The 24435-nt window shown below is 48.3% G+C and overlaps 1 protein-coding gene across 4 annotated transcripts in view; it reads right to left on the bottom strand.

Annotated features, from left to right (window-relative positions):
• The window catches only part of NRP2 (neuropilin 2), a 120050-nt gene that overhangs the window by 31571 nt on the left and 64044 nt on the right, over nt 1-24435 (bottom strand). For 2 of the 4 annotated variants that reach the window (XM_043910296.1, XM_043910298.1), the window contains exons 10-15: nt 23671-23815; nt 18908-19024; nt 15882-16022; nt 3528-3790; nt 1885-1981; nt 717-752 (exon numbers count right to left, since the gene is read on the bottom strand). In XM_043910296.1, coding sequence (XP_043766231.1) covers nt 717-752; nt 1885-1981; nt 3528-3790; nt 15882-16022; nt 18908-19024; nt 23671-23815 — 799 coding nt within the window. The remainder of the gene's footprint in view (nt 1-716; nt 753-1884; nt 1982-3527; nt 3791-15881; nt 16023-18907; nt 19025-23670; nt 23816-24435) is intronic. The other 2 variants (XM_043910297.1, XM_043910300.1) reach the window with 1 other exon arrangement.

The raw sequence follows: 24435 nt of genomic DNA on the forward strand, positions 1-24435 counted from the left end.
TCCTGGGATAAGGCAGGCATCCCACATTCTTCTCTCTTTGCTCTGTTCTCTAGTTAATTTATTAGGGATAAAATGTCGCTTTCTATTTTTCAGTCCTGTATTTCAAGTGCTCTAATTCCAGTCACCAAATGAGCCTCCTTCTTCCCTTAACCAGACACCGCCTCCAGGTTTCTGCAACCTTCTCTGCTGAGGACTGTCATTCCTCATGTCTTTCCCCTAACTTTCTTCCCTCACACAACTGTGTACCTTGCGGAGGGTTAATTGAGACCGCTGCCTTGGTGCCCTCTGACTGGAAAGAAACCATCTTTGGTCGAAAATAAATCATTGCCACCTCATTTCACTTTTAATTTACTACTGACGTTTTTTCTTTTTTTTTGGTTCAGTCTCCCCACAGCCTCTCTTTTCTCACCACTCATGCATTTTCAGCCTCATTGCTCTCCATTGGACAATGCAAAGCTGAAAGGTTTATCTGTAACCTATTTGTCTCTATTATAGGTTTCTAAACTTTAATTAATCCAGAGACAGTGAAGCTCTCAATCGCCCTTGCCCCATAGCTACAGGTGTTGCTGGCGCCATCTAGCGGTGAGAAGGTGTGGCATCTATTTTTCTCTCGGGAGCTTTGTCAAATCTGGAGGCTTATCGCCTCGGCCAAATTCACATCACATGGGAGGAAGGAAAAGGCATGCAGAAATTTAAAAATAACTTTTTTTTTTTACCTTGAAAATTCTCACCTGCAAAAGCTGAGATGGGTTCTGAAAAAAAAAACAAAAAAACAAAAAAATTTGAGTTAGATGAGAGAAATACATAAGGTGGACACAGTGTATGATGAAGATGAGTTTCATCAAGCTTTTTCATACTATCCCACAAAAAGTCTCCCATGCCCGCCACAGGCTCTGGGTCTAACACATCGTTGTCATGGGGGCCAGGTGGGAAAGATTCTCAAAGTTGCTTTGGAACAAAAAGTCCTTTATAGAGTAATGGGTCCCTGAAGCATTGTAATCAGTCACTTACCACTGATTACTTTCTCAGAGCCTGGATTAGTTTTAGATGCCCGGGGCCCCGAGAGTTGCCTGAAGGGACTAGGGCGGTCCCAGGTGCTTCTGACATCATCAGGCACACACACACCCGGGACCCATGTGCCAAGAAAAGCACTTGGTGAATTATTACAGTCACTCTGCGGACTGAAAGTAGGTCTCCTTCCTTCTCAGGATTTCCTCTTGCTTTTGGGAATGTCCATGGCTCTGATGGGAGGTGGTCCATGGGGTGAACTAGGTGGCCTGGGTGCTCAGCACTTCTGTCCAAGGACACAGTGTCTTTCTTGTGCTGGTCACTGGGCATGCAATGTGTAATCTTACAACTCTGGCATGTTGGGCATTAGAGATATTAGCTTCAAAGCAAAATCTGAACTCTTATTTCACATGCCATAGCTCGCCCTGCAATTCATTCATGTAAAAGAACTGCCTGTAATTGTGTTATCACTTCAATATAACATATGTACTATTTCTGCTCACCAGTGAAGGCTTCCATTAAATTCATCAAACCTTTCTAGCATGTAATTCTGACTGGCAGTTGCTCTTGTCCTCTAGCATTTTCTTTGCTAAAAGCTGGAGTCTGATGATGGGGTCTTGGCACCCTGAATCTTCACATACTAAGCGCATGTCTCTTTCTGAATGGGAGCAGGGGTAGAGGACTCCACCCGTTCTGACACCTCTCCCGTCCTGACTGCAGCCTAAGCTCTCACTGAATTCACATCTCGCCTCCTGCATGGACTGGTGCTGCCCCACCCGCCGGGGGAACAGCTGTGTTTGAAAACAAGGTGCTGCCTCCCCTTGTGGATCCCAGCCCTCGACACGAGGCGACACGAAGAGACAGATATTCACGTACCCATGCAATTCTCCAGCGGGACATCGGTGCTTATCCGAATGTCATCAATGGCAATTTCCCCCGCACGTCCTTTTCCTATAACTCCCTCAAACACAATCTAGAAGCAGGAAGAAAAAGCGCCAGGGTTAACTGAGCTTCTTGGTGCAAACAGTGCAAAGATTTCCAGTTTTCTGTTAACTGTAGCTTAAAATCTGTGTGTGTGTGTGTGCGCATGTGCACGCATGCACACGCGCCTTACTGCACCTGGTACACATCTGTTGACCACATGGCTCTGGTACTTGAAATCTCAATTTAAAATGAGTTGGTTGAAATCAAATGCATATTTAAGGGGATTAAAAAATACATATATATAACTAAGTGGTGGGTATTGTTGCCCAGTAACTAGAATGTATTGACTAAAAGGACTACAACCAGAGCATGTTTAAAGGAGAGTTGAAATTTCCCTAGCCATGTTTGATTTTTTTCTTTGTTCTCACAAATCTTTCAAATGCTCAACCCAGGTATCTGGAAACTCAAGAGGACATGAGCAGGTAGGGGTAATGTGAGAAATGTACAGGTTTGAATGACCTTGGGGGTAACAGTGTCTCATGGCTCCATTATTACAGCTAGAAGGTAAGTGATTTTTCTTCACCACTAGTTTGCTGAGCACCTACTATGTGCCAGGCACCCTGACAGTTACAAAAGCTAAGAAGACAAGACCCTCTGCCTGGAGAATCTCACCGTCTAGTGGGTGAGACAAAAATATACCAACAGGGAGCAGCTCCACAACACACTGAGGTTTCTAAGTAGGAAGGCAGGTGGGGGTGGGACTCAGGCTATTTTGCAAGCGTGAGAGTGACTGAGGATTGCATGCAGGAGCCTCTCGGCTCAGCGGCCTCCAGTCAGCCCTCGATTTCGCCCTCCCCGGGTTCTCTCTGCAAACGAGCACACGTCCTCCGGCAAGCTGAGCGAGCAGTTGGCTGCCTCACCAGCCATCTGTTGCTGCCTCTCGTCTGGGGAGGAGCAGGTTAATGCTTTGGCTGGTTCTCAGTCACCTCTTGCACATCGCCTCCTCTACCCAAGTTTCAGCCACAGCTGCGCATCCCCATCTGTGCCTCAGTCTCTTGCTCTGTGGGGGCAGAGATAATAGAACTCAGCTCCTGGAGCTGCAGGGTGAGAACCCACTCCTTTAGGAACCTCTCTGGTCTGCTGACCGCTAAGCACCAACAAACACCTGAACACTTGGGACAGGGCGGGGAGGCTGTTGCCCTCTCTTCCTCTGAGTCTCAGGGGTTCCCAGGGCCTCTCTTCTCCTGTTTGGAGGGTTTGTTTGTGTTCATTTCCCTGGCTTCTGTGTTCCTTTGTCAGCCTATCTGATAGCAATCTAAAATAAAATGGAGAGAAGAAACATTTGTTGGGGAAGATTTCAGCAGTATAAAAGGCAATAGGAGGAACAAAGAACCAAGTCTGGGTGTAGAGATAGGCACATTCTGAATAACAAATAAGAGTGTCATTTAGTTGCCATGGCAACGGGAGAAACACAATGAAAACAGCGGCGCTTAACCGCGTTCCCTAATGATGAATGGGCACGGGCTTTGAAATATTGAAACGCAGATCACAAGGATCCCCTCGGATCTCCGCACCGTCTCCCGACGCCACCCCACCTGGTACTCCATGTCGTAGCTGGGCAGAATGATGCGCCCGTGTTTCCACTCGCCGCCCTGGTCCTCGCGGATGACCCAGAGGAGCTTGCTCTCCTGGCTGGCCTCGCGCACCACCTGCAGCGCCACCCCGCGGCCGCCCGTGGCTTGGTACTGGAACTCCATGCACACGGGGCTCCGCGGCAGGTGGACCGGTGGGCTGATGAGTCGCGCGTACTGGCCCTCGCTCCGCCCATCACTCTGCAGCCGCAGGAAGTTCCTGTCATCTGGAGGGGGAAACAGACCCAAACAGAGGTCCCTGGTAAATGCTTGGGAAGGACACCAGCTGGCAGTTATGGCCCCTCGGGGGGCGGGGGGTAAGCCGGGGCAGAGTTTGGGTGTCCTTTGTTTGTTTATGAACTTGTTCTCCAGGCTCTGTGTTCCTTTCTTAGGGCTCTGATTCAAATGCTGCATCCCCTTAAGGCCCTTTCTTGAGTCTTTATGTCAAGAAGGTCCCTCCTGCCTAAAAATTTTCTCTGCATCCCTTCCTTTGTACCTTTTACATATGGCACCTAGTACCATCCAGCTTAGGTCTTGGTTGGCTGTATTGGTGCTTGTCTTTCCCCCCTAGATTCTGAGAGGCCAAGCCCACATTTTAATCATCATCGGCTTACCCAAAGGGCCAGGGCGCTGTAATGAACTGAATAATACGGGGTGAAGTGACTGCTAGACTAGAGGATGGTTCTGGCCAGGTAGTTAATGCTTCCAGCCTTTATCATCTTGGCTGGGCACTGTCCAACTGGAAGACATTTACAACCTTCTGTCTCCAGCAGTGCTCCTGGATGAAGCCTGGGCTCTGGTAACTGCAGCTCAGAAGCCCGGCATCCTTGTTCAAGCAGAGCAGGGAATGCTGGCTGAGCAGGAGTGGGGGATGGTTGGATGGTATCATCTACTCAATGGACATGAGTCTGAGCAGGCTCCAGGAGATGGTGAAGGACAGGGAAGCCTGGTGTGCTGCAGTCCCTGGGGTTGAAAAGAGTCAGAAAGTTCTGAGTGACTGAACAATGAACAACAAAGGGGTGATGCAAGGGACCTGAGACCCCACTCCCTTCCCTGCCCCACCCTGGGGAGGCCTGAATGTGGCCTTTCTGAGACAGTCAGGCAAATACAGCCCCAATAAAATAGGTGTTGTCATCATCACTAACAAAAGCTATGTGTTTAGCAGCTTCCCTGGTGGCTCAGATGGTAAAGCGTTTGCCTGCAATGTGGGAGACGCGGGTTCGATTGCTGGGTCAGGAAGATCCCCTGGAGAAGGAAATGGCAACCCACTCCAGTACTCTTGCCTGGAAAATCCCATGGACAGAGGAGCCTGGTAGGTTATGGTCTACCGGGTCGCAAAGAGTCAGACACGACTGAGCGACTTCACTTTCATTTTTCACTTTTCATACACACATTAGGAGATGAAGGTTTCACCCATCCAAATGTTTGAAGAATGTGTCTTTTGGCTGATGCACTTTTAAATACATCAGGTACTCCCCTGTTGGCAGACCTCATGCCTTGCAGACATAGGTGTGGGGACCTGCACCGGTAAGTCCAGTTCATGCAGGAGCATTTTGACCACTTGCACAGAGAACAGGATGGCATCTGAGCAGAAAATCTCACTGTCTCCTTTTGGCCCTGAAACATCTTATGTTGAACACTTCTGCAAGACGGCGGTGGCCCTTTTGCAGCGCATAACCAGCACATCAGATGCCTCGGGATCATGTTAATCTGAGATGTGGGCACAGAGCTTTTTTTCCTCAACAGGGACTGGGAATATCTTTGTCAGGGAAGGACAGGCAGGGCCTCCAGAGCCCAGAATCAGCAGGGGACTCCTGGGCCACCCGTGTGCTGCTATATACCTGCCAACATCATCTTTCTAGTGAAAGCAGAGCCTGTGGGAGTCCTCCCATCAGTGGCCCAGAAACAGCTCCTTCCCTCCTCCTGGCCACCTCTCTCCCTCCTCCCCGTATCCCCTAAGTCCCTTCTGGTTAGATTCTCTGTGGTTATTGTTCTGGAAGCTACCCTCCCCTGAAGTCAAATTAGACCGGTTTAGGATGCATAGTCAGGATTCCAGTTTGGGGTACCTTAACCATCTAGAGGCACATGGGCCCAATACCCCGCACCATGGGAGCTCTTCAAGGCCAGAGTTAGCACAGATAAAGAGGCAGCTGTCTACAGCAGAGAATTTCAATGATGGTGATCTGCTGAGGAGGAGACACTGGTGTCACAAGCAGACACTCAAAGAACTTCTAAACCTATGCTTCTCCTATCAGATCTCATTACTACCACTATTGATGATAATAATTATAAGGCCTATTTGCATACTGCTTTATAGGTTACAAAGCATGTTGATCTGCCTTTATAATTTAATCATCACCATATGCTTGTGAGCTGGGTCTTATGAATCTTACCGTATACAAGATGCAGAAACCGAGGCTGGGAAAGGTTCAAGTGACTTGTCCGAAGTAGAAAGGCTAGTGAGTAGCAAAGCTGGACTGGACTTCAGGTTTCTCTGCCTTTGGCAGTAGGCCCTTCACGTCAGCTGTGTCCCCGGTAACCGTGTCCCAAGTCCACGTGATCACGCACATACGATTTAAGGCAAACTGGCTTCTCTCCTGGGCACTGTTCCCCTTTCTCCTTTTACCTGTAATTCTCTGCTTCCCCCTGACCCCCACCCCACCACTTTTGCCAGTTCTTCTCCTCACCACCCTGTACATGTCAACATTAATGCCTCTCTTCTTTCAACAACTCAAGCATTTACTGACCATACCACTGATTTTACCTGGTTTTTAGAAAGACTGGAGGCCATTTTCATGCATTTCAGCCCCCTGCCTTGTACTGCAATTAAATTGTTTGGTATATGTCTTTTCTATTTCCTTGGTTAGACTATAAGGTCCTGGCCTTACACACAGGAGGGTAAAGAATGCTTCTTCTCCCTGCCCCTAGATAGTGACACATACATATATATGTCAAAATTTTCTGTTCCCATGAATGAATGATAAACACATGGATAAGAAAGTTATGAGGCTGTCTATTGGAAACAAGAACAGATCAGGAAATCAGCTGGGCTCTGTAATCCCTCAGGTTCATATAATCTCACAATTCCCTCCCATCCTACTGGGCCAACAGCCCTTTTCAAAGGTGAGGTGATTTTTTGAGACATTCTGCTTTTTATTAAGGAACGTTTATACTGAAATATGAGTATGTATAAGTAAAAATGCACAATAGCTTTTGCAAAGTAAATATACCTATGACTGATACGCAGATCTTAAAACAAGGTGACCTGTGGAAGCATCCAGTCCACCGAGCCGCCAGTGACAACCCCCCAGATGCTCCCATGCCCCAGTCATTTCCAAGACTTAACTGCTTCCACCTCGTATGTAAAGGAAACCAGATTTCAGAGACTTATTATTCAGCCTTCTTCCTTCACAGTTTCACAAATAAGACCCACTGGCTGTCTGAAAATTGCTTGGCAGAAATACTGTCACTTGTGTGAATTTACATTCTTAAGCAGCATGGGAATCATAGCATAATGGTTAGAATTTAGTCAGTAAAATGTGTGTGGAGGTGTAAAAAGCCAGGCTGGCTGGATTTTCTGTGGGTCTGCTTTATTTACCCATCCTGTTGCTAAAACTTCAGGCACCGTGAGGCCAAAGGTGTCACAGACTGCCTCTCCTGGGGACCTGAGCTGGCCCACACCCCCTCCCACTTTTCCTCTCCTCTCTTCTCTCCCTTTCTCACAATAAGATGATAATCACTGTGCATGATTTAAAGGACCACTGGAAGACCAGGGAGTTAATGCTGGTGGCGTGCTAAGCACGAGCAGCTGAAGGATCATAACTCAGTGCTGACATCTGAGCTAATCCACTGGTTTGCAGAATCTCTAGACAAGCAGGCCTCTGAATTTCACTTAGTGAAATCACTTGTGCCCCACTTGTCTGTTAAGTGCTATGAGCTCGGGGGAAGAAAGATGATATGTAAATTTAAGGAATTAGCAGGAGACATCAGTCAGAAGGACGCTGAGCTGCAAAACGTCCCCGCCTGTCACTGAGAGAGGACTGATTAGAAGCGGTACATCACGAAGGAATGACTTTGGTCAAGAGGAGCCCAGAGAGGGGGAGAGGAAGGACAGGGGCAAGAGAACTGATGTGACTTGAGCACCTCGAGGTGCCAGACATCACGCTGGGGGGCTTCGTCGCCTGCCGTAACCTTCCTGTGAAATAAGTATGATGTTCTCCATGTTTACCAAAAAGAAAACAGAGGCTCAGAGAATTGAAAAGTGTGTCCCAGACCACTCCTAGAGAGGCACGGAAGTAGGATCTGAACCCTCATTGGACCGAGTAAAATCGCCAGAGCCTCACCTCTCATGGGGGCTGGCATCCGAAGCTTTGCTAATCTTTTAAAGGCTCAGTCTTCCCATCTGTGAAATGGATACAATAATAGCACTATTGCATAGGGCTGGGAGGAGGAGGAAATGGAAAGAGCCTTTTAAAGTGCTTTACATAGGAACAGGGGCACAGCAGAAGCTCCATAAAAGCTATGATCTTTATTTTAACTACCATCTCTGAACACTCTGCCTCCTGTTATGGTTCAGCTGCTAAGTCATGTCTGACTCTTTGCAACCCCATGGACTGCAGCATGCCAGGCTTCCCTGTCCTTCACCATCTTCTGGAGTTTGCTTAAGCTCATGTCCATCGAGTCAGTGATGCTATCCAACCATCTCATCCTCTGTCGCCCCCTTGTCCTCCTGCCTTCAATCTTTCCCAGCATAAGGGTCTTTTCCAATGATTAACTTTTTGCATCAGGTGGCCGAAGTATTGAACTTTAGCTTTGCTGGGTTTTTTTGTTTCTTTTAGAAAGTAAAAGGGTCCAAAGAGCCCCAATAAACTGGGAAGACCAACTGGAGACTCGAAGGAAGTAAGGTTTGGCTCAAGGACAGGAAAGATGTTCTTTGGAATAAGACGGTTCCCAGATATGTCCTAACCCCAGAAATGGGCCAGCCCCATGCTAAACACCAGGCATTGTTGACCACATGTCTTTCGGGTCAATCTATAGTCCGAAATAGACAAAATAAAAGAATACATGATTCCGGAATGCAAGTGGGGCCCCAAAAGACTGTTTAGAAGGGGCCAGCCCTGCTGTCCAGAGGAACCACACTGAAAACACCCCAGCACAGCTGTCCACCTTTGCTTTGAATTCTCCAAAGCAGGGGTTCACAAAGGCCATGCTGGCAATGTGTTTTTGTGTGTGTGTGGGGGGGGGGGGTGCAGCCCTAACTGTCAGAAACGTCTTCAATTCAGTTTTAAGTTTTCCCACTGCCATTTAGACACATGTCATCCTTCTATTTCCCCATGAAGTACAGCCAATTTCTGTCCTCTGACTAAGAAACAAGTTCACTCCTGAAGAATTAAGACCCTGGTCTTCGCTTCCTCAGGAAATATAACCCTGGCCTCTTTAGAGGTGTACTTTGCTCAGTTCAGTACTTCAGCTCCTTTAAGTCCCGGCATCCCTGTCTCTGCTGTGAGTGAAGCACAGGCCGTGTCCATGGAGTTTGCTCTTCTGGAACATTCTACCTTATGGCCCACTACTGCCAAACACAGAGGAAATTTTAGCAGACAGTGACTGTTGATGACTTGATAGAGCAAAGGGTTGGCCTTGCATGGGTGGACTACTTTACTAATTTGCTTGGACTTTAGAGGAGAAGCCCTTTGGATGGTTAAGAGGTCCCAAAACATGACAACTGACTGGTTAAGAACCAGGTCTGCTTGCTAGAGGTTGTCTTCTCTCTCTCTCCTTTTTTTTTTTTTGGTAGTTTGATGGCAGTGATGTCGCCAATGGATGGTTTCCAACAAGAAAACAATGTAGAGGAAATACATTTAGCTGCTGATAGAGAATGAAACAAAAATGTCCCAGAGATACAATCCCTCTCCTCCTGGACCTGATATATTTGGGAGGCATTCTGCTAGGTCTTTGACTCAAAACATCTGTTGTTGCCCACGACACAGGGAAAACAATCACAAGGGAATGAATAACAGGAGTTCAAAAGGGCAGAGAGGAAGTGCGGAGGACAAGGTCGCTCAGGCATCTTAACCTGCTGCTGTCTCTAGGAAGGGTCTCCTGACATTTCACCTGGCAATTTACGACCACATCTGGCTTCAGCTGCATAAATGCTGGGTGATCACGTGAATGTTCCTGGCCCAACAGCAACAGAATCAATGGGGCCGACACCTTACCAAACCCTGAAATAAATCACCAGTCTATCCTCCTGGCTATCGCAAAGCCAAACACACCATCTGTCCAACACACACATCTCCTGGCTAGCATCTTGCCCTCCTGCTAGAACAGCCATCTGAAAGACTATTTAGTGCTGCAGGAGATAGAGTCTCTTCCTATAGGTCATGCTTAAAACGTGAGTCAGCCCCTCAGCTGGCCTCCCAAGGTCAGCCTATGTCTGCTAAGGTCCTCAAATTAACAACTGGTTAAGGGAAACATTGACTTTGGATGAACTCCACAGAATGTTCTCAAGGTTTACAGTTGACCAGTTTGTGGACATTTGAGGTTTCAGCCTTGGGTTTTGCAGGAGTCTATCTGGAGCTGATTTTTTTGGTATGTCAGCTTTTATGAAGGTTTGCAATGGAGACATTCTTTATCACACTGCCGCTTCACTGTCAATCTGCACACTCAACCAATCATGACTTGCAGAAGATAAGGAAAAATAGTTTCTCCTCTCTACTGCTGTGTTGTTTACAGAGTCAGAGATATTTTCCTCCCTACTTTCCATACAGAAGGGCCACTATGCTTTCCTTTTCCAGTTGATATTATTCCTTAAATATAGCTTTCTTCTAGCCCAGCTGCTCCTGCTCTTTAATTTTAATCTAGCCTGGTCTAAGCCTGAGAAGTTCCCATCTCCAAATCTGTAGTGGCTGTGCCCTAGCCAAGTCACAGTGACTGCTTTCTGAAGGTAATTCAAGCTAATGGCAATTCCGTGTCTGGACTGTTTGCTGCCATTGGCCCCACCTATGAGGAAGGTCTTTTGAGTTCAGAGAGTTGCTTTTTAATTCAAAGAGTCACTGCTAGCTCACCACCCCAAATCAAGCCCGTTGTAAGCAAGTGACTCATCTCTTTCACTGATTCCTTTGTGACCATCTACTGACCATCCCCAGCTATACTTAATCCTCTTTTGTGCATGTCCCACAGTGAATCACAGTCCTGGTCCTCCATGCTCCTGGAGTTTATTCAGCAGCCCAATGTGCATTAAAACAGCCCTACATCTGATGGAATAGCTACCATCTGTAAAATCTGAGTATTTCAGAACATTGTATTCTTGACTTACTCTCACTTGTTTTTGAATCCAGAGTAAAGGTTCTGGTCTCTCAATCTAATAAACATACAAATGCTAGGTAGCATTTGTCCTTTTAGAAAGGCAAACTAGTCCCAATAGCTTTTGCCTGTTTTCTTTATGTTACTTCCACGACTTAAAGTTACTGAAATGAAGTAATACTGAAGTCATACTTCATTAGGTCAACAAACATATCAAAGAACACACATTTAGGGTGACCACACACTTGAAGATGCTGAGGCTGACCTGGCATACCCTTGTCACATTCCTGAAGATAATAATAATAATAAAACAATTTTTATTACTATAATTGCTATTACTTAGTATTTACTCTTTTTGATTGAATGGGATAGTTCTGACACTGTCTATGTCACTTGCTGACTTAACTGTGTTACTCAGGTAGAATGACACAGTGACAGGCATTGAACACTCCCATGAAGGGATCAAAGAGAAGACACATCCCTCTAATTATCTGCCTCTTGATTTACACCAAACCAAGGAGCAGCAGCATCAGCAAGGGCCCTGGAAGTTACCCTCCTGTTCATCTCAAAAGGTGCTTGAGTAGTGCTGACCAAGACAGCGTCCTGTGATGACTGGTGTGTTCTCCATCTGCACCACGCCACACAGAGTGGGTACTGAGCCCTTAAAATGTGGCTGGTATGATGGAGGAACTGAAGTTTTGTCTGTATTTAATTCTGATTAAAATTAAATTAGCCCCAGGTGGCTAGTGGCTACCATATGAAGCAGGGCAGGTCTAGACACACAGGTTCGCCACAGCATCTCTCTGCCTTGTTCCTTGCTGAGCTGAATCTGATCATCCTCAAAATTCTGTTTCTAACCAGTGCACCCAAATTCTGTTCCTGATCCGTGCACCTGAGAAGGTCTGCAGGAGATACAGTGGCTCCCACTAGCGGAGACATTCTCAGTGTCATTGCAGTTACAGGGCAAAGGCAAAGTGCCTTCTCAGAGAGGGCTTCCCAGGAGGCATTAGTGGTAAAGAACCCACCTAGCCAGTGGGAGACAAAAGAGATGTGGGTTCAATCCCTGGGTCGGGAAGATCCCCTGGAGGAGGGCACGGCAACCCACTCCAGGAATTCGGAACAGGGTCCCCTGGGGCTACTGTGAACACGCTCCAGGCTTCTAAGCCACAAGCAAAGAGCTAAAAAAAGAAATTCTGAGTGTCTTGAAAGACTATCTTGAAAAACAAAAACAGTGGAATAAAACCAGAGGGTGTCTTGTCAGCCTTAAGCAACTCTTTCCACTAGCCAGAAGAACCGAACTAATTGCTTACTTAAAAGGAAAGGAAAAGAAAAGAAAACAAGAGAAAAGAACGAAATCAGAAAACATCTGAGGAATGTAAGTTGTTTCCACAGACAGCTCTAATCAAATAGCCAGTTATGATATTTCAACATGGCTATTTCCTTTTTTCTTTCCTGTCTTCTCCCTCTGCACTTGATGGAGAAACCTCCTTAAGTGTAATTACTTTTGTTTACCTATCTAACAAGGAGATAAAACACAGGGCACACTTAGAGAGTGGTGCGGTCTCCTCTCTGTGGAGGGGTGAAGTGTGGCTGACACAGTGGCTTTCAGGCTTGACTTAGAAGGCCCCGTGATTCTGAACCCGTCAGCATTTGCCCTGCCCCTAACCAAGCACAGCTGTTTCCTTTCTCCCAACTGCTCCCCTCGGGGCCCCAGGTTTTTTTTTTTTTTTTTTAAGAAATAGAAGAAGAAAAAAGGACCACCCTGAACTGAAAGGGCTTTCTATCCTCTCCTGCGTAGAATCCAGCGTCATGTTTTGTAAGGAGAAGGAGAGTGGGAAATATAGCAAATAATTCTTTAAATCATCGCAGGATGGACAGAGGGCTCTGAAGACAATATTATGATTCGGTTTTCTGGAGGCAGTGTCCAAGGGCCGCTTTTGCAAACCTCAGGGATTCTTCTGGAAGAGGAAAATTGTTATTTTCTTTCTCAGTTTCTTAAGGGAGAAACAACATTAGACCTAGCAGTTCCTCATGGCCCTAATTTTCTTTCTGTCCCTATCTAGCCAGCCAAGGTTGGACTGCTGCCCGCTCTTCGAGATTGCTTTGAAAAGCCCTCCCAACCGCAGGCTGTGATGAATCAAGCGGAATGAGGGGCAAGGATGAGGATCCCCAGCCAGTAGCTGGGGTCGACTGGGGCATCAGGTGAGGGCCAGGGCAGGGCGAGGAGCGGGCAGAGAGGAACCTTGCCGAACAGAGTAACTTACGCTCTTCCCAAAGCGTCACTTGCAAATTGGCGGCCTTGGAGCCTGGACAGGGCTGACCTCAGGCCTTCCTAGAGAAAATCTTCTCAGAAGAGTTCAAGGGAGGAGGTGGAATTGTTAGAAAGAACCCGAGGATGGATGCTGAATAAGATTCGGTAAATCTCCCCTTGCTGTATCATCTACACCCCTTCACGCAAAGCGCTTCTGCCAAGCTGTACCCTTATACACACACCACACACACACACACGCATATAAACCACAAACACACTTACACACAAACATACACACACACATACGCACACATTTTACACATGCACACAAACCAAACACATGCATATCCATATTTACAAACACACAAAATCGACACATAAAAACATAATATATGCACAGACACAACCACAAATACCTCGAGTAAGAAACACATGCATGAACATACACACACAACGCACAAATACACACCTATAAATGTGCACACACACAGACACACACCCTGCAAATCTCCTTTACGTTTGTATAAAAAGTGGGGGTTGGGAAAAACAACCAATTAATTGGGCCAAGTCTCAAAGGAGAGGAAATGAAATGAAAAATCCAGGCTGGGTTATAAAAATAAGTATTTTTTTCCAACGTGCAGGAGGCTCATTATATTAATTAAACATTATTGCAGTGAACGAGAGGGGGGAGGGTGATTAAGGCTGGGACGAGGGTAAGTGCTCTCCCCCGTTGCCCAGGGCGGTGGTGATCTTCAGATATTAATCTCTCTGAGCACTCAAATGCTGAAGAGATAAACACTTGAAATATGAAAATGTTTTTCTCCAGAGCAGACGCCGTGACCCTCCGGGAAAGCAAGTGCAGGGCGAGTCAGAAGGCGGCCTGTGGTGCTCCCCCAGCATCTGTCCCACTGCCACCCCTGGGGCGGGGGGCCCCGGCCAGGCCTGGGGGTGAGGGGCAGCGGGTGAGACTCTGCACAAGGGGACGCCTCTCCCCCTTTTCCTTCTCTAGGCAGGCAACGTATGATCTACTAATTTCTAGAATTAACCTCTTTCCTGTCAAGCTCTTTTGGGGGGCCTCAGGTCCAGGAGCATTGAAAGCTAACTCGTGATGTGCTGGAGCAACATCTACTACGTACTGGCCTGAGAGAGCCGATTGTGGAATTTTCTGGAATTTTGTCAGCCAGTTGTTGAAACACAAGCATTACCAATGGAACAATATAAAGTTACCCAGAAATAAAGTATATTAGAAAACAAAAGGAAATAAATTCTCAAAGTGCAATACTTCCTAATTATTTTAATACATCTTACCGGTACACATGATTCTGAAGTTATTTATATCTACTGTATCTGCGTGATGGAAAAAGCTAAGGCTGTGTTGCTTACTTCTCCACTCCGCCTCTGATGATGTCAGGTTGGTAGCTTATGTTCAACCACAGTGGAAGGATTTACACCACAGAGTGGCAAGCATTACAAAGCAGATTAAAAAAAAAAAATCCTGGTGGTTACACCTTACTGGAACACTGCTATAAAAGCCTGCCATGGTACAGAGTGTGGATAACACTTGTTTCTACCTGCTTAGAAGGGCTAAAGACAACCCCTCCCTCTACTTTGGCCACCTGCTTTGAAGAGCTGACTCACTGGAAAAGACCCTGATGCTGGGAAAGATTGAAGGCCAAAGGAGAAGGGGACGACAGAGGATGAGATGGTTAGAGCGCATCACCAATGCAATGGGCATAAACTTGAGCAAACTCCTGGAGATGGGGGAAAAGGCAATGGCAACCCACTCCAGTACTCTTGCCTGGAAAATCCCATGGACAGAGGAGCCTGGTGGGCTGCCATCTAAGGGGTAGCACAGAGTCGGACAAGACTGAAGCGACTTAGCAGCAGCAGCAGCTGGGAGATGGTGGAGGATAAGGAGCCTGGCGGGCTGCAGCCCATGGGGGTCGCAAAAAGTCAGACATGACTTAGCAACTGAACAACAACAACAGCTCTGTCAGCAGCGTCAGGAGAGGCTTTGAGACCAAGGGGGTGGCTTCCTCATATTCCAAGGGCTGGCAGCGATGCTCTTTGAGAGGCCAAGTGGTTCAGGCCCTTGACTTGGTTTTCGACAGAAGTGATGATACCCAGAAGTAGCAGTCAAGGAGTTTGGGCCAGGAGTTTCCCAATGAGCCATTTTAGGAACAATACCCAGCTTGGAGCTGACCAGAGGCTCCGTGCTGGTGCTGGTGAGCGCTGACTACGGGAACAAAGGGACAGTGACTCAGCCCTCTCCTAGGAACTCCCAGCTGCTCTTTCTTTCTTCTTCTTTACCTTAGCTTCTCTCCCTCCCTCCCAGCTTCCAGGCTGCCCGGTAATCACAAGAGAGGGCTGGGAACCACCAACCAGCTGTTCTGTCGGGTGAGGTTGTCAGCAAAGACTTGGTGGTTTGTGGGCAAAGAGCAGAGGACCACTCCATGGTGGGGAGTTATTAGCAAGCTCGCCAGGGAATCTAGAGCTGAAAAACACGGTGCAGGCTGGTGTTACATGTGTGTTAAGTCGCTTCAGTCATGTCGCACTCTTGGCCACCCCATGGACTGTAGCCCACCAGGCTCCTCTGTCCCTGGGGTTCTCCAGGCAAGAATCTGGAAAGTGTTGCCATGCCCTCCCTTCCAGGGGATCTTCCTGACCCAGGAGTCAAATCTGTGTCTCCTGCGCTGCAGGTGGATTCTTTACCACTAAGCCACCAGGGAAGTCCTCTATCAACTCGTCACTCGCGGCTGGCTTACCTGGAAACGTCCGGTCGTCGGGACTGGAACTGCTGGCCCAGGTGCTCCTGAGCCACTTGGCGTGATCGTACATCCAACCACAGGGCTCCTCTGGGAAATCAAAGTTGCAATTGAATCCTGAAGGGAGCTGCAAATCTTTGTCTACAAGGGAAACAAAACCCAAAACAAGGCAAATGAAATGGGCCGGGAGAACAGCCACAGTGGTGCTATTTAAACCGCTGGCGGGGCCTAAGGGGAGAGCAGCGAAAGCAATGGCCCCCTTTGCTTATTCATTGAACCCATCTTGGCGATGGTTGGCTTTCGGGTCAGCCTTTGGTCTCATCCTTCCCAGGCATGAAAGCCAAGTCTGCCAGTGCTTCCCATAGTCAGCAATTATAAATGAGGCCACCAAATGGCTGCAGGCTCTAATCAGCCTCTTCTGTCCACCTTGGAGAGCAGACAAATGTGAAAATCGCTGTTCGCTAAATGCCAGAGAAGAATGTCTCCCCAGCGCCTCGGTGCAAGGCGGGATCCTGCCAGCCTGGCTGTCAGCAGTGATGGGCAGCCCGCTGGCAACCGCAGAGGCTGGAATCCGAAATGCAGGAGGTGCTGGCTGGGGAGGAGAAAGTGACCTCGGAAACAAGGAGGGCTTGTTTGCCGCCCTGAGCCAGGTCTCTCGTTTCAGAGGACCAGTCAGTTCAGAATCCCCAAGGGGAGGTGCTGCCAGGAGGGCAACTTGGCATGTTAAGGGCAAAAACGAGGGGGGTGGGGGCAGACCAGCCTGCCACCCAGCTCAGCGCCAATCAGGAGGAAGAATAATTTCACATGGCTTGGAGTGCCCCAAGGCCAGGATTCCAGGGGCAGCAGAGAATGGAAATCTAAGAAGAGACCACACAATGGCTCGTCTCCATCTGCAGGGCTGTTCACCTCTAAGTGAATAGACTGAACCCAAGAGTTTCTTTTGAGGTTCCACTCAGCTCTAAAAATCCAGTCCGAGCTGGTGCCAAACATGTGATGAAGTGGGGGTGGGGGGGGGAAGAGAGGAAATGGGAACCCAAATTAGGACTCTTGGCTGCGGAGACAGCGGAAAAATGCTGCTCAATGCTGGGAGCAGGGAGGAAGTGGGGTCTTTGGCCTTTTCACTTCCCTTCTCAGGCTTCCCAGAGAGGAATTTCCGTGGGGAAGACCTAGAATGCAGGTTAGGAAGTGAAAAGGGAACAACAGACTGATGCAACAAGCTGCTCCCACCCTGGGGGTGAGGAGGGCTCACCTCTGAGGGGAAGGCCCTGCTGGCCTGGGGGCACACGGCAGATTGTCACTGGGTCCCGCTCGCCTCTTCCCCTTCCCAAGAAAGAATATTTAATATTTGCCCATCCGTGGCCAAAGTCAGCATGAGAACAAACACATGGAATCTATTACTGCAACATCAACCTGTGGCTTGGAAAAGTCAGCCCTTCGCCCTCACCATCCCCTTCTCCCGACAACTTCTAAATTTCTATTTTTCCATTCAAAAGTATGGAGTAATTCAATATAGCATAATTCCTCTCAAATGTTTATATGCATACTGTATCTCAGGAACCCAATTCCACAAAGAGATCTTTTGCTAAAGAAAAAAGAGAGAGGGAGAGAAGGGAGGAACCACTAAAGAAACCCCAAATGAGACAAACCACACTATAAGCGGGAAAATTAAACTTCTGATTTGCAACAGAACTCTTAAATTTTCCTTTGGATTGGCATTTAGATAAAAACCTTCCTTTTACCCTCCACCAAGCTAACTCTGCTAATCCAACACCACACAGTAAATGAATGCATTCCCCTTTTGGCTCTCAAACTCTTTCAAACATGTCTTGGAAGATTCTCCAAGTCTCTTTCTCCTCTTCATAAAACAAAAACAAGTTCATTAAAATGTCAGAATTCTGAATTCAACTATCCCTGACCAAGAGTGTTCCCCACGCAATATACAAAAGCGCATTCCTAAAAGCATATGCATTAAATTATCATTTTGCAGTCATACAACTTCAGCATGTATTTTTGGCTCTCCTCCCATTCTTCTTTGTAGCCATTTTTGGGAGCTGTCTACCCCATCAGCACAGTTCCTCATACTGTCCAGTGATTAAGGGCATGGGTTCCGTAGACTTTATCATCCATCTATCCACTGACTGGGTGCTAGGTTTTTATGTCTCCATCACTTCCCCAGCCTCTTCACCAATCTTCCCTCATTTGGTTCAATGAACAGTTAATAATGATCAGCAATTTACTGTAAATTGAGGCTGTCAAGCATTTAATCCTAGTCAAAAATGCCAGGTGTTCCAAAATTTGTGGTTTGTTAGGAATGTCCTCATATTCTGCGGCCTTAGCAGGAAGATTTAAAATGTGATGTCCTTCTTGGGCTCTGCCAATTATTGTTTTTTAAATCTGAGTTGGATATGCTTAGGAGAGAAAATGAAAATGATATAGATTTCCCATGTGACAAGGTCGATGGGAAATGAAGAGGCCCTGAGCATTGAGGGACAACTGAAGTGACTTTTCGAAATTCTGCCTTTGTCACTGACCTCACTCGCCTTGTGGAAAATGCAGTGTCCACTCTTAAGAGTCGTAAATGTCATGCCTTCTCTACCAGTGATGGTGAAAACACAGGGAAATACGGCAAGTCACGGTTAACTGCTGAGTTAACCCAACTAGTGTGTTCCACTGACCAAGTCACCCAGCCAACAGCCAGATCTCCCTTTGACTGTGCTGTGGACACAGCAATCATGGTTGTGGATTCCAAAGATAGCAAGTGAGAGCTCGGAAAGAAGACTTCTCAATGGAGCTCTCCTTGGATGGGCTCTATCTCAGCTGATGAACAGTGTACTGGTGTTTCCATTATCTGAATCCTTCTAGATAGGTTGTAAATTGCCACTGCCCCAAGCCCCTAAGTACCACACCTTCCTGACCTCTGACCAAGGGACCCCCAGTTCCTGGCCCCAGCCATGGACCAGCATCCACTGTGACTGGCCAGCACCCATGCCACCCCAGATGAAACACAACCACCACCCCATCCTCACCATCCTCAAAGCTGCAGTTCTCCCCACAGTCCGTGGTCTCCTCGTCAATGGGGTACGGGGTGGTGGTCTCTTCGCTCTTCACGGTGGGTCCCAGTGTCTCAACTGTGGGCTTTGAGTCTGCAGAGAGGCAAAGTACGGGAGTGAATCCTTCAGGCAGCAGCCTGTGTCACACGCAGCAGGAGGAAGATGCCAAATATTAAGTCTCTCCTCCAAGGGTGGGCCTTTCAAGTTGGAAGGAGAAAGGAAAGCCAAGATGGACACACACACACATGAAGTCACTTCTGTGTGCTCTGGTGAAGTCAAAACCATAACCTGTGTTAAGAAGAATGGTCCCTAGCTGTAGACACAGCCAAGACAGAGGGATGAACACAAACCCACCTGTTCACTCCACTGCAGAGGGTCTGAGGCCAACACAAAAGGCCAGGCCAGGCCGTAATGAGTGTGGGTGACACGGACCCCAGGCGGGACTCAACCATGCCCTGGGTGTTCTGTTTAAGACACTGGACTGTGGTTAAGACTCCACGCTTCCAGTGCAGGAAATGTGGGTTCAATTCCTGGTTGGGGAAGATCCCACATGCCACGTGGCATGGCCAAAAATGTAAAAAAAAAAAAAAAAAAAAGATCACTTAAAGACACAAGTATGGGTGACACATGTAGTGAACGACATCTATCAAAAATGGTTTTGAAAAAAGTCTGGCTTAACACAGTGAGCTCCACCCTGCGGAAGACACCTGTCCGTGCACAGACCCTCGTATGGCCACTGGAGTGGCCCCGGCTTGGCCCAGCTGGCACACGGAACAGGCCTTCTCATCTCTACCTTCTCTGGGTCAGACGGCGCTTATTTTGAACCAAAGCTGTTACAGGATCATCAGAAGCACAAGGGCTGAAGTCAGAGCAAAGCCACTGGGAGGTGGGACCCCACACACTGTTCCTGTTCGCACAAAGCTGAATGGAAAAGAATAGGGCTCCAAGGGACTCAGACTCCATTCAGTGCAAAGCATTCAGGGCTGTGCCTTTAGGTCAGGGTGTGGCAAGTACAAATGCTTCTAGGATACAAACCACTTTTGTAAGAGGGGATGGCCCGCTGGGGGGCAGGGAGGGTAAAGGGCTGCAGGGGAGGTGGTAGAGGAACGCCACATGCCGGTTGTAAAGGCAGCCACCACCATGATGGCCCCAAGTAGGGAGGTGGCCAGTGTGGCCAGATCTTGCAAAAAGATGTCTCTTCCCACACATGAAGCAAAAAAAACAAAAAACCAACTGAAGGAGTCTTTTGGGCCTAGGAAAGAGAACAACAGTCTCAAAGGCCCCTTGTTGAATCATCTAACTTCAGAGAAAACAAAGTATAACTTTAGTTCCACCCTGATGCTCCAGGCTGGTTGCACCTATCTGGGACTTATCAGCCCCTGTCCGGAAACCTACCACCCCCTACACCTACCCCCTGCCCAACTACAAATGTCATCTCAACAAAAGAATACTCAAAATATCCCACCGCTTCCACAAACCTCCCTGTAAGTATGAAGCCTCCCTGATCCCTCTCAGCGCTCAGCCTGGTCATCAGGCCGACTGTCTCTCCTCCTTGCCTGAATAAAGGTAATCTACTTCTGTTGAGGTCGTCTTTCCTTTTCTGCCTCGCCGGAACTGTACCTTACACCAACCCCAGGGAAAATCTTCAGACTTGTCAATGTTGGTAACTGATTCAAAATATGAGGAGCAGGCAACCAAACCTGGCTGGGCAAACCTGGCTGAAGGCAGTCAGTTCTGCCCTCGGCTCTAGGTGATTCATTCACCATCCATTCACTTGTTTATTTGTTGCTGCCAGTCATTCATTCAGCAACCATTTGTGAAGTGAATGAAAGCATGAGTCAGGTGCTAGGTGGGGCCCCAAGGAATGCTGGAAACCGACGTTCAAGTCTGTGTGTTGTGAGGTGGGGTCTTCATCCTGGGGCTGGCCTCCCATAAGACTCCCCAAAAAGCCTGTGCATGGCTCCTACCATTTCTATATATGTTTTTTTGTGTGTGCTACTGTATGTAATTAGGCATCTTTGTCAGCACCCTTCAGGATACCATTTAATAAAGCCGGGAGCTGAAGGAAATCACTAAACGCGCTGAATAGCTTTTTCACGGTTGACTTCCCATCTTTCTGCTATTAAATACTATGAGCATAACCTTTCATACTTCCTTTTGCCATGTCTGCCTCTCACTCACAGTAAATAGCAAACAACCTCAGAGCGTCCTAATTTGTAAGTTCAAATTTGTCACCGTGTCACAGAATCTCCAACACCATTGTAGAGCATCTAGCGGCAGCAAGGCTAGAAGTAATCATTGGAAACACAAACAAATGAACAGGTGAAGTAGCCCTGTCAAATTATTTAGCTGCAGCAACTCAACCCAGCCCATTCTATTCCCTGTTATCCGTTTGGGGTGGGGAGGAAAAAGGGAACAAAGATGAATCGCAGAAATGAATGGAAATGTGAAAAGCAGAAAGCCACAAGGCCTGGGAGAGCGATTCCAGGAAATGTTAGAGTGGGTGAGCTTTTGGCAGAGATGTAAAATGTTAAATCCAGTGGCAAGGGGGGCGGGCTAGGCTATGAGAGGGCAGGACACATGAATGAAAGTGAGGGGATGACAACGGCCTCCGTGTCCACTGTGTTTGTACTGGACACTTAGAGGTAACTGCCCATCACGTTACGCTCCCTGGCAATTGAAACCAGATGTCAGAGACTTCAAAGGGAAGGAGGCTGGGCGGAGGGTGTCGAGGTCCTACTCTGATCTTCCAAAGAACGGCCAGGATGACTTTGAAATGAGAAACCTGTTGCTGACCATCTCCAGTGTCATCTGGGCCAGCTTGGGAGGGGTAGTAAGGCCATTAGCGGTTGTTCAGTCGGTCATAAAGCTGGGCCAGCTCGGGAGAGGCGCGGCACGGGGGTACCGGGACAGGAGTGGAGTATGAGTCAGCTCTCAGCTAGCTGAGTGGCCTCTAGCAAGTGGCTCTTCTCCCTGGGACTCAGTTTCCCCCTCCTAGATCGGTGATCTTTTTCAAGCTGTACGTCACCCTGTTAACAGGTTATGGATCAATTTCGTGGGTAGGACTAGCATTTTAAAATAGGGACTCTGAGGGACTATGATATTTCAGAGTGTACTCATGTGTTAGCACTGCTTTGGGAACTTTTGTTTCAATCACATTTACTTATTATAACAAGTTTATCAGGTGCCAGGCAGTAGGCTAAGTACTTTATTATTTTATTGAATCCTCATGAGAACCGTGAGGGGTGTAGATATGCTACGGTCACCGCCGTTCTTCAGCTGAGAAAACCGAGATCAGCAGAGGCCGGACTTGAACTTGGCAATCTGTCCCTAGAGTCCAGGCTATGTTAATGATATTCTATATTCCATATGCACACATGTGGTAGTGTGTGCCTGTGTGTGTGTACTCACGCTTGTAAGTCAAGTGGGTCATGATACAAATTTATTTTAAATTGCAGATGATGGTCAGAAACGCTTGAAAGTCACTGGCCTTGCAGCCCTCGGGTCCTCTGTACCTCTAATGCTCTGATGCTGGCCAGAAGCAGCCAGCTTGGGTCACTGCTGGAGGACCGATTTCAGCGGCTGCAAGAGGACAGGTGAGGCGCACCCAGCGGGCTGCAGGGAACCTGGCCTCACTCCTTCATGACGGGGAGTAAAGTGTCTTCCCACTAAAATGCGTTCACCCGGGCTGCCTTCCATCCGGAGGTGAGAAAGGCTAATTCGGCCGGATTCCCAGCCGGCACGCCTCAACGGGACACCTCCTGGGCGCCACGGCAACAGCACACAGGCGGCATTTTTCTCCCCGGGAGCCAAAAGCACTTCTCCGACATGCCCTTATTAATCCTTCACCTTCCCCTGCTGGGTGAGCTGCTGACAGGTACCTTACAGACAGGAAAATGGAGATACCTGGGGCCCAGTCCTGCCTGCAGCTCCTGCTGTCTCTGGCTCGGCGCGCCAGCTCAACTCTGGCTTAGCTGAGATCCGTGCCAGCTCTGCCCGGGAGGAGGGCGGGGGCCTGCAGAGGAGGGAGGCCCTACTCGGAAGGATGGATGGGGTGCTTCCCAGGGAACAGGGAGGGTGGCCGTGATCAGTGGGCCCCATCCTGCTCAGGAGACTCTGGAGATGCTCCCGGGCCACTGCTGCTGGGTGGAGGCGGGACCCAGCCAGGCTTCTGCCGCACAAGGGGAAGAAGGCGGGTTCCCAGCAGCTCCCCCGCAACAGGGTCCCTCCCGAGCAAATAAATGCCTTTTACAGATGTAGCTTCGAAATGAAAATGAAGTCTCTTAGCCACTGACATCTGGAGGCCAGATTCAGACATAAACCGATTACTTTATTATCATGAGCAAGGTTTTTTTTTTCCCCCCTTCCCTAAATCAACAGCCACAGCCCTCTGGCCTGAAGAGTCAGGGTCTAATTGAATTTGGGTGGGTGGTGTGTGGTTACGATTTGTTTTTGAGAGACTTGGGGTGGAGGACTGAAACGATCCTCTAAAATCGACAGAGCACATCCCTTGAGAAACTGTCCCAAGTCCAGAGGTGGCAGGGCCCGTGGTTTGAGGTCGAATAAGGTGGGGCGCAGGGCAGGCGGTGGGGAGTGGGGCTGTGAACTGATGGGGCGTCACCAGGGATGGCTGCCTCTCTGCCTGTCCCCATCGTAGTCTGACCTCCTCCCGGGCCGTCCCAGGAAGCCGGGGTCAGGAGACCGTGTGAGCGAGACCTGAAGTGGAAAGGGGGCCTTACCTGTCCAATCACAGCCCAGCACCTCCAGTCGCATCCCAATGCCTGCGGGCGACCACCTCTCCGGGTACACCCGCACGTACTGCGCCAGGACAGGGTCGAACCTCCGGATGTCAGGGGTGTCATAGTGCATATTTCCTTCAAACAGCTGCAGGGGAGACAAGGCCGCTCAGCCCTTCCTGGGTGGACGCCTCTTCACCACTCCCTTCTGCTCCTTCCTCCCCCATCCCGCCCCACCCGTTACGTCCGGCTGGAAGTCTGCTTCAGAGTTAATCCATGGTGGCTGCACATTCTGGTCTGAGGGAGCCCCGTTCTCAGACCAAGGTTTTTATTCATTTGGGAGGTCCCAGAAACATGGCAAATAGGGAGCAGATGAAAGTGGCAGTGGTTGGGTTCTGTTCTCTATTCTGGGAGTGAAACTGAAAATGCAGAATTTGGCTCTGAGTGAGTCTGAAGCTGTACTTGGCTGGGGAGGAGGAAAGGGCATGCAGACTGTCTTGCCTGTTCTGAAGTTCTCCTTTTATTAGAAAAAGAAGTTCTTTCCCTGATGCTTAAGAGTCTAGATTTAGAAACTCCCAGCTTGACAATTTTGACTTAGAAAGTTCCAGGTCACCGAGAGGCTGAAGGGAAAGTGACCATCCTTTCTCTAGGCTGATGACTATTTCTGCTGGGCACATGTTGACAGTCTGAGACTGTGTTCCCCCAACCTTGGTTTAGTAGAAGACATTCTGTCAAAATAAACCTCACCTGAAGCCACACTACATGAAG

This window comes from Cervus elaphus, chromosome 8 (genome assembly GCF_910594005.1).
Source record: "Cervus elaphus chromosome 8, mCerEla1.1, whole genome shotgun sequence".
Lineage (NCBI taxonomy): Eukaryota > Metazoa > Chordata > Mammalia > Artiodactyla > Cervidae > Cervus > Cervus elaphus.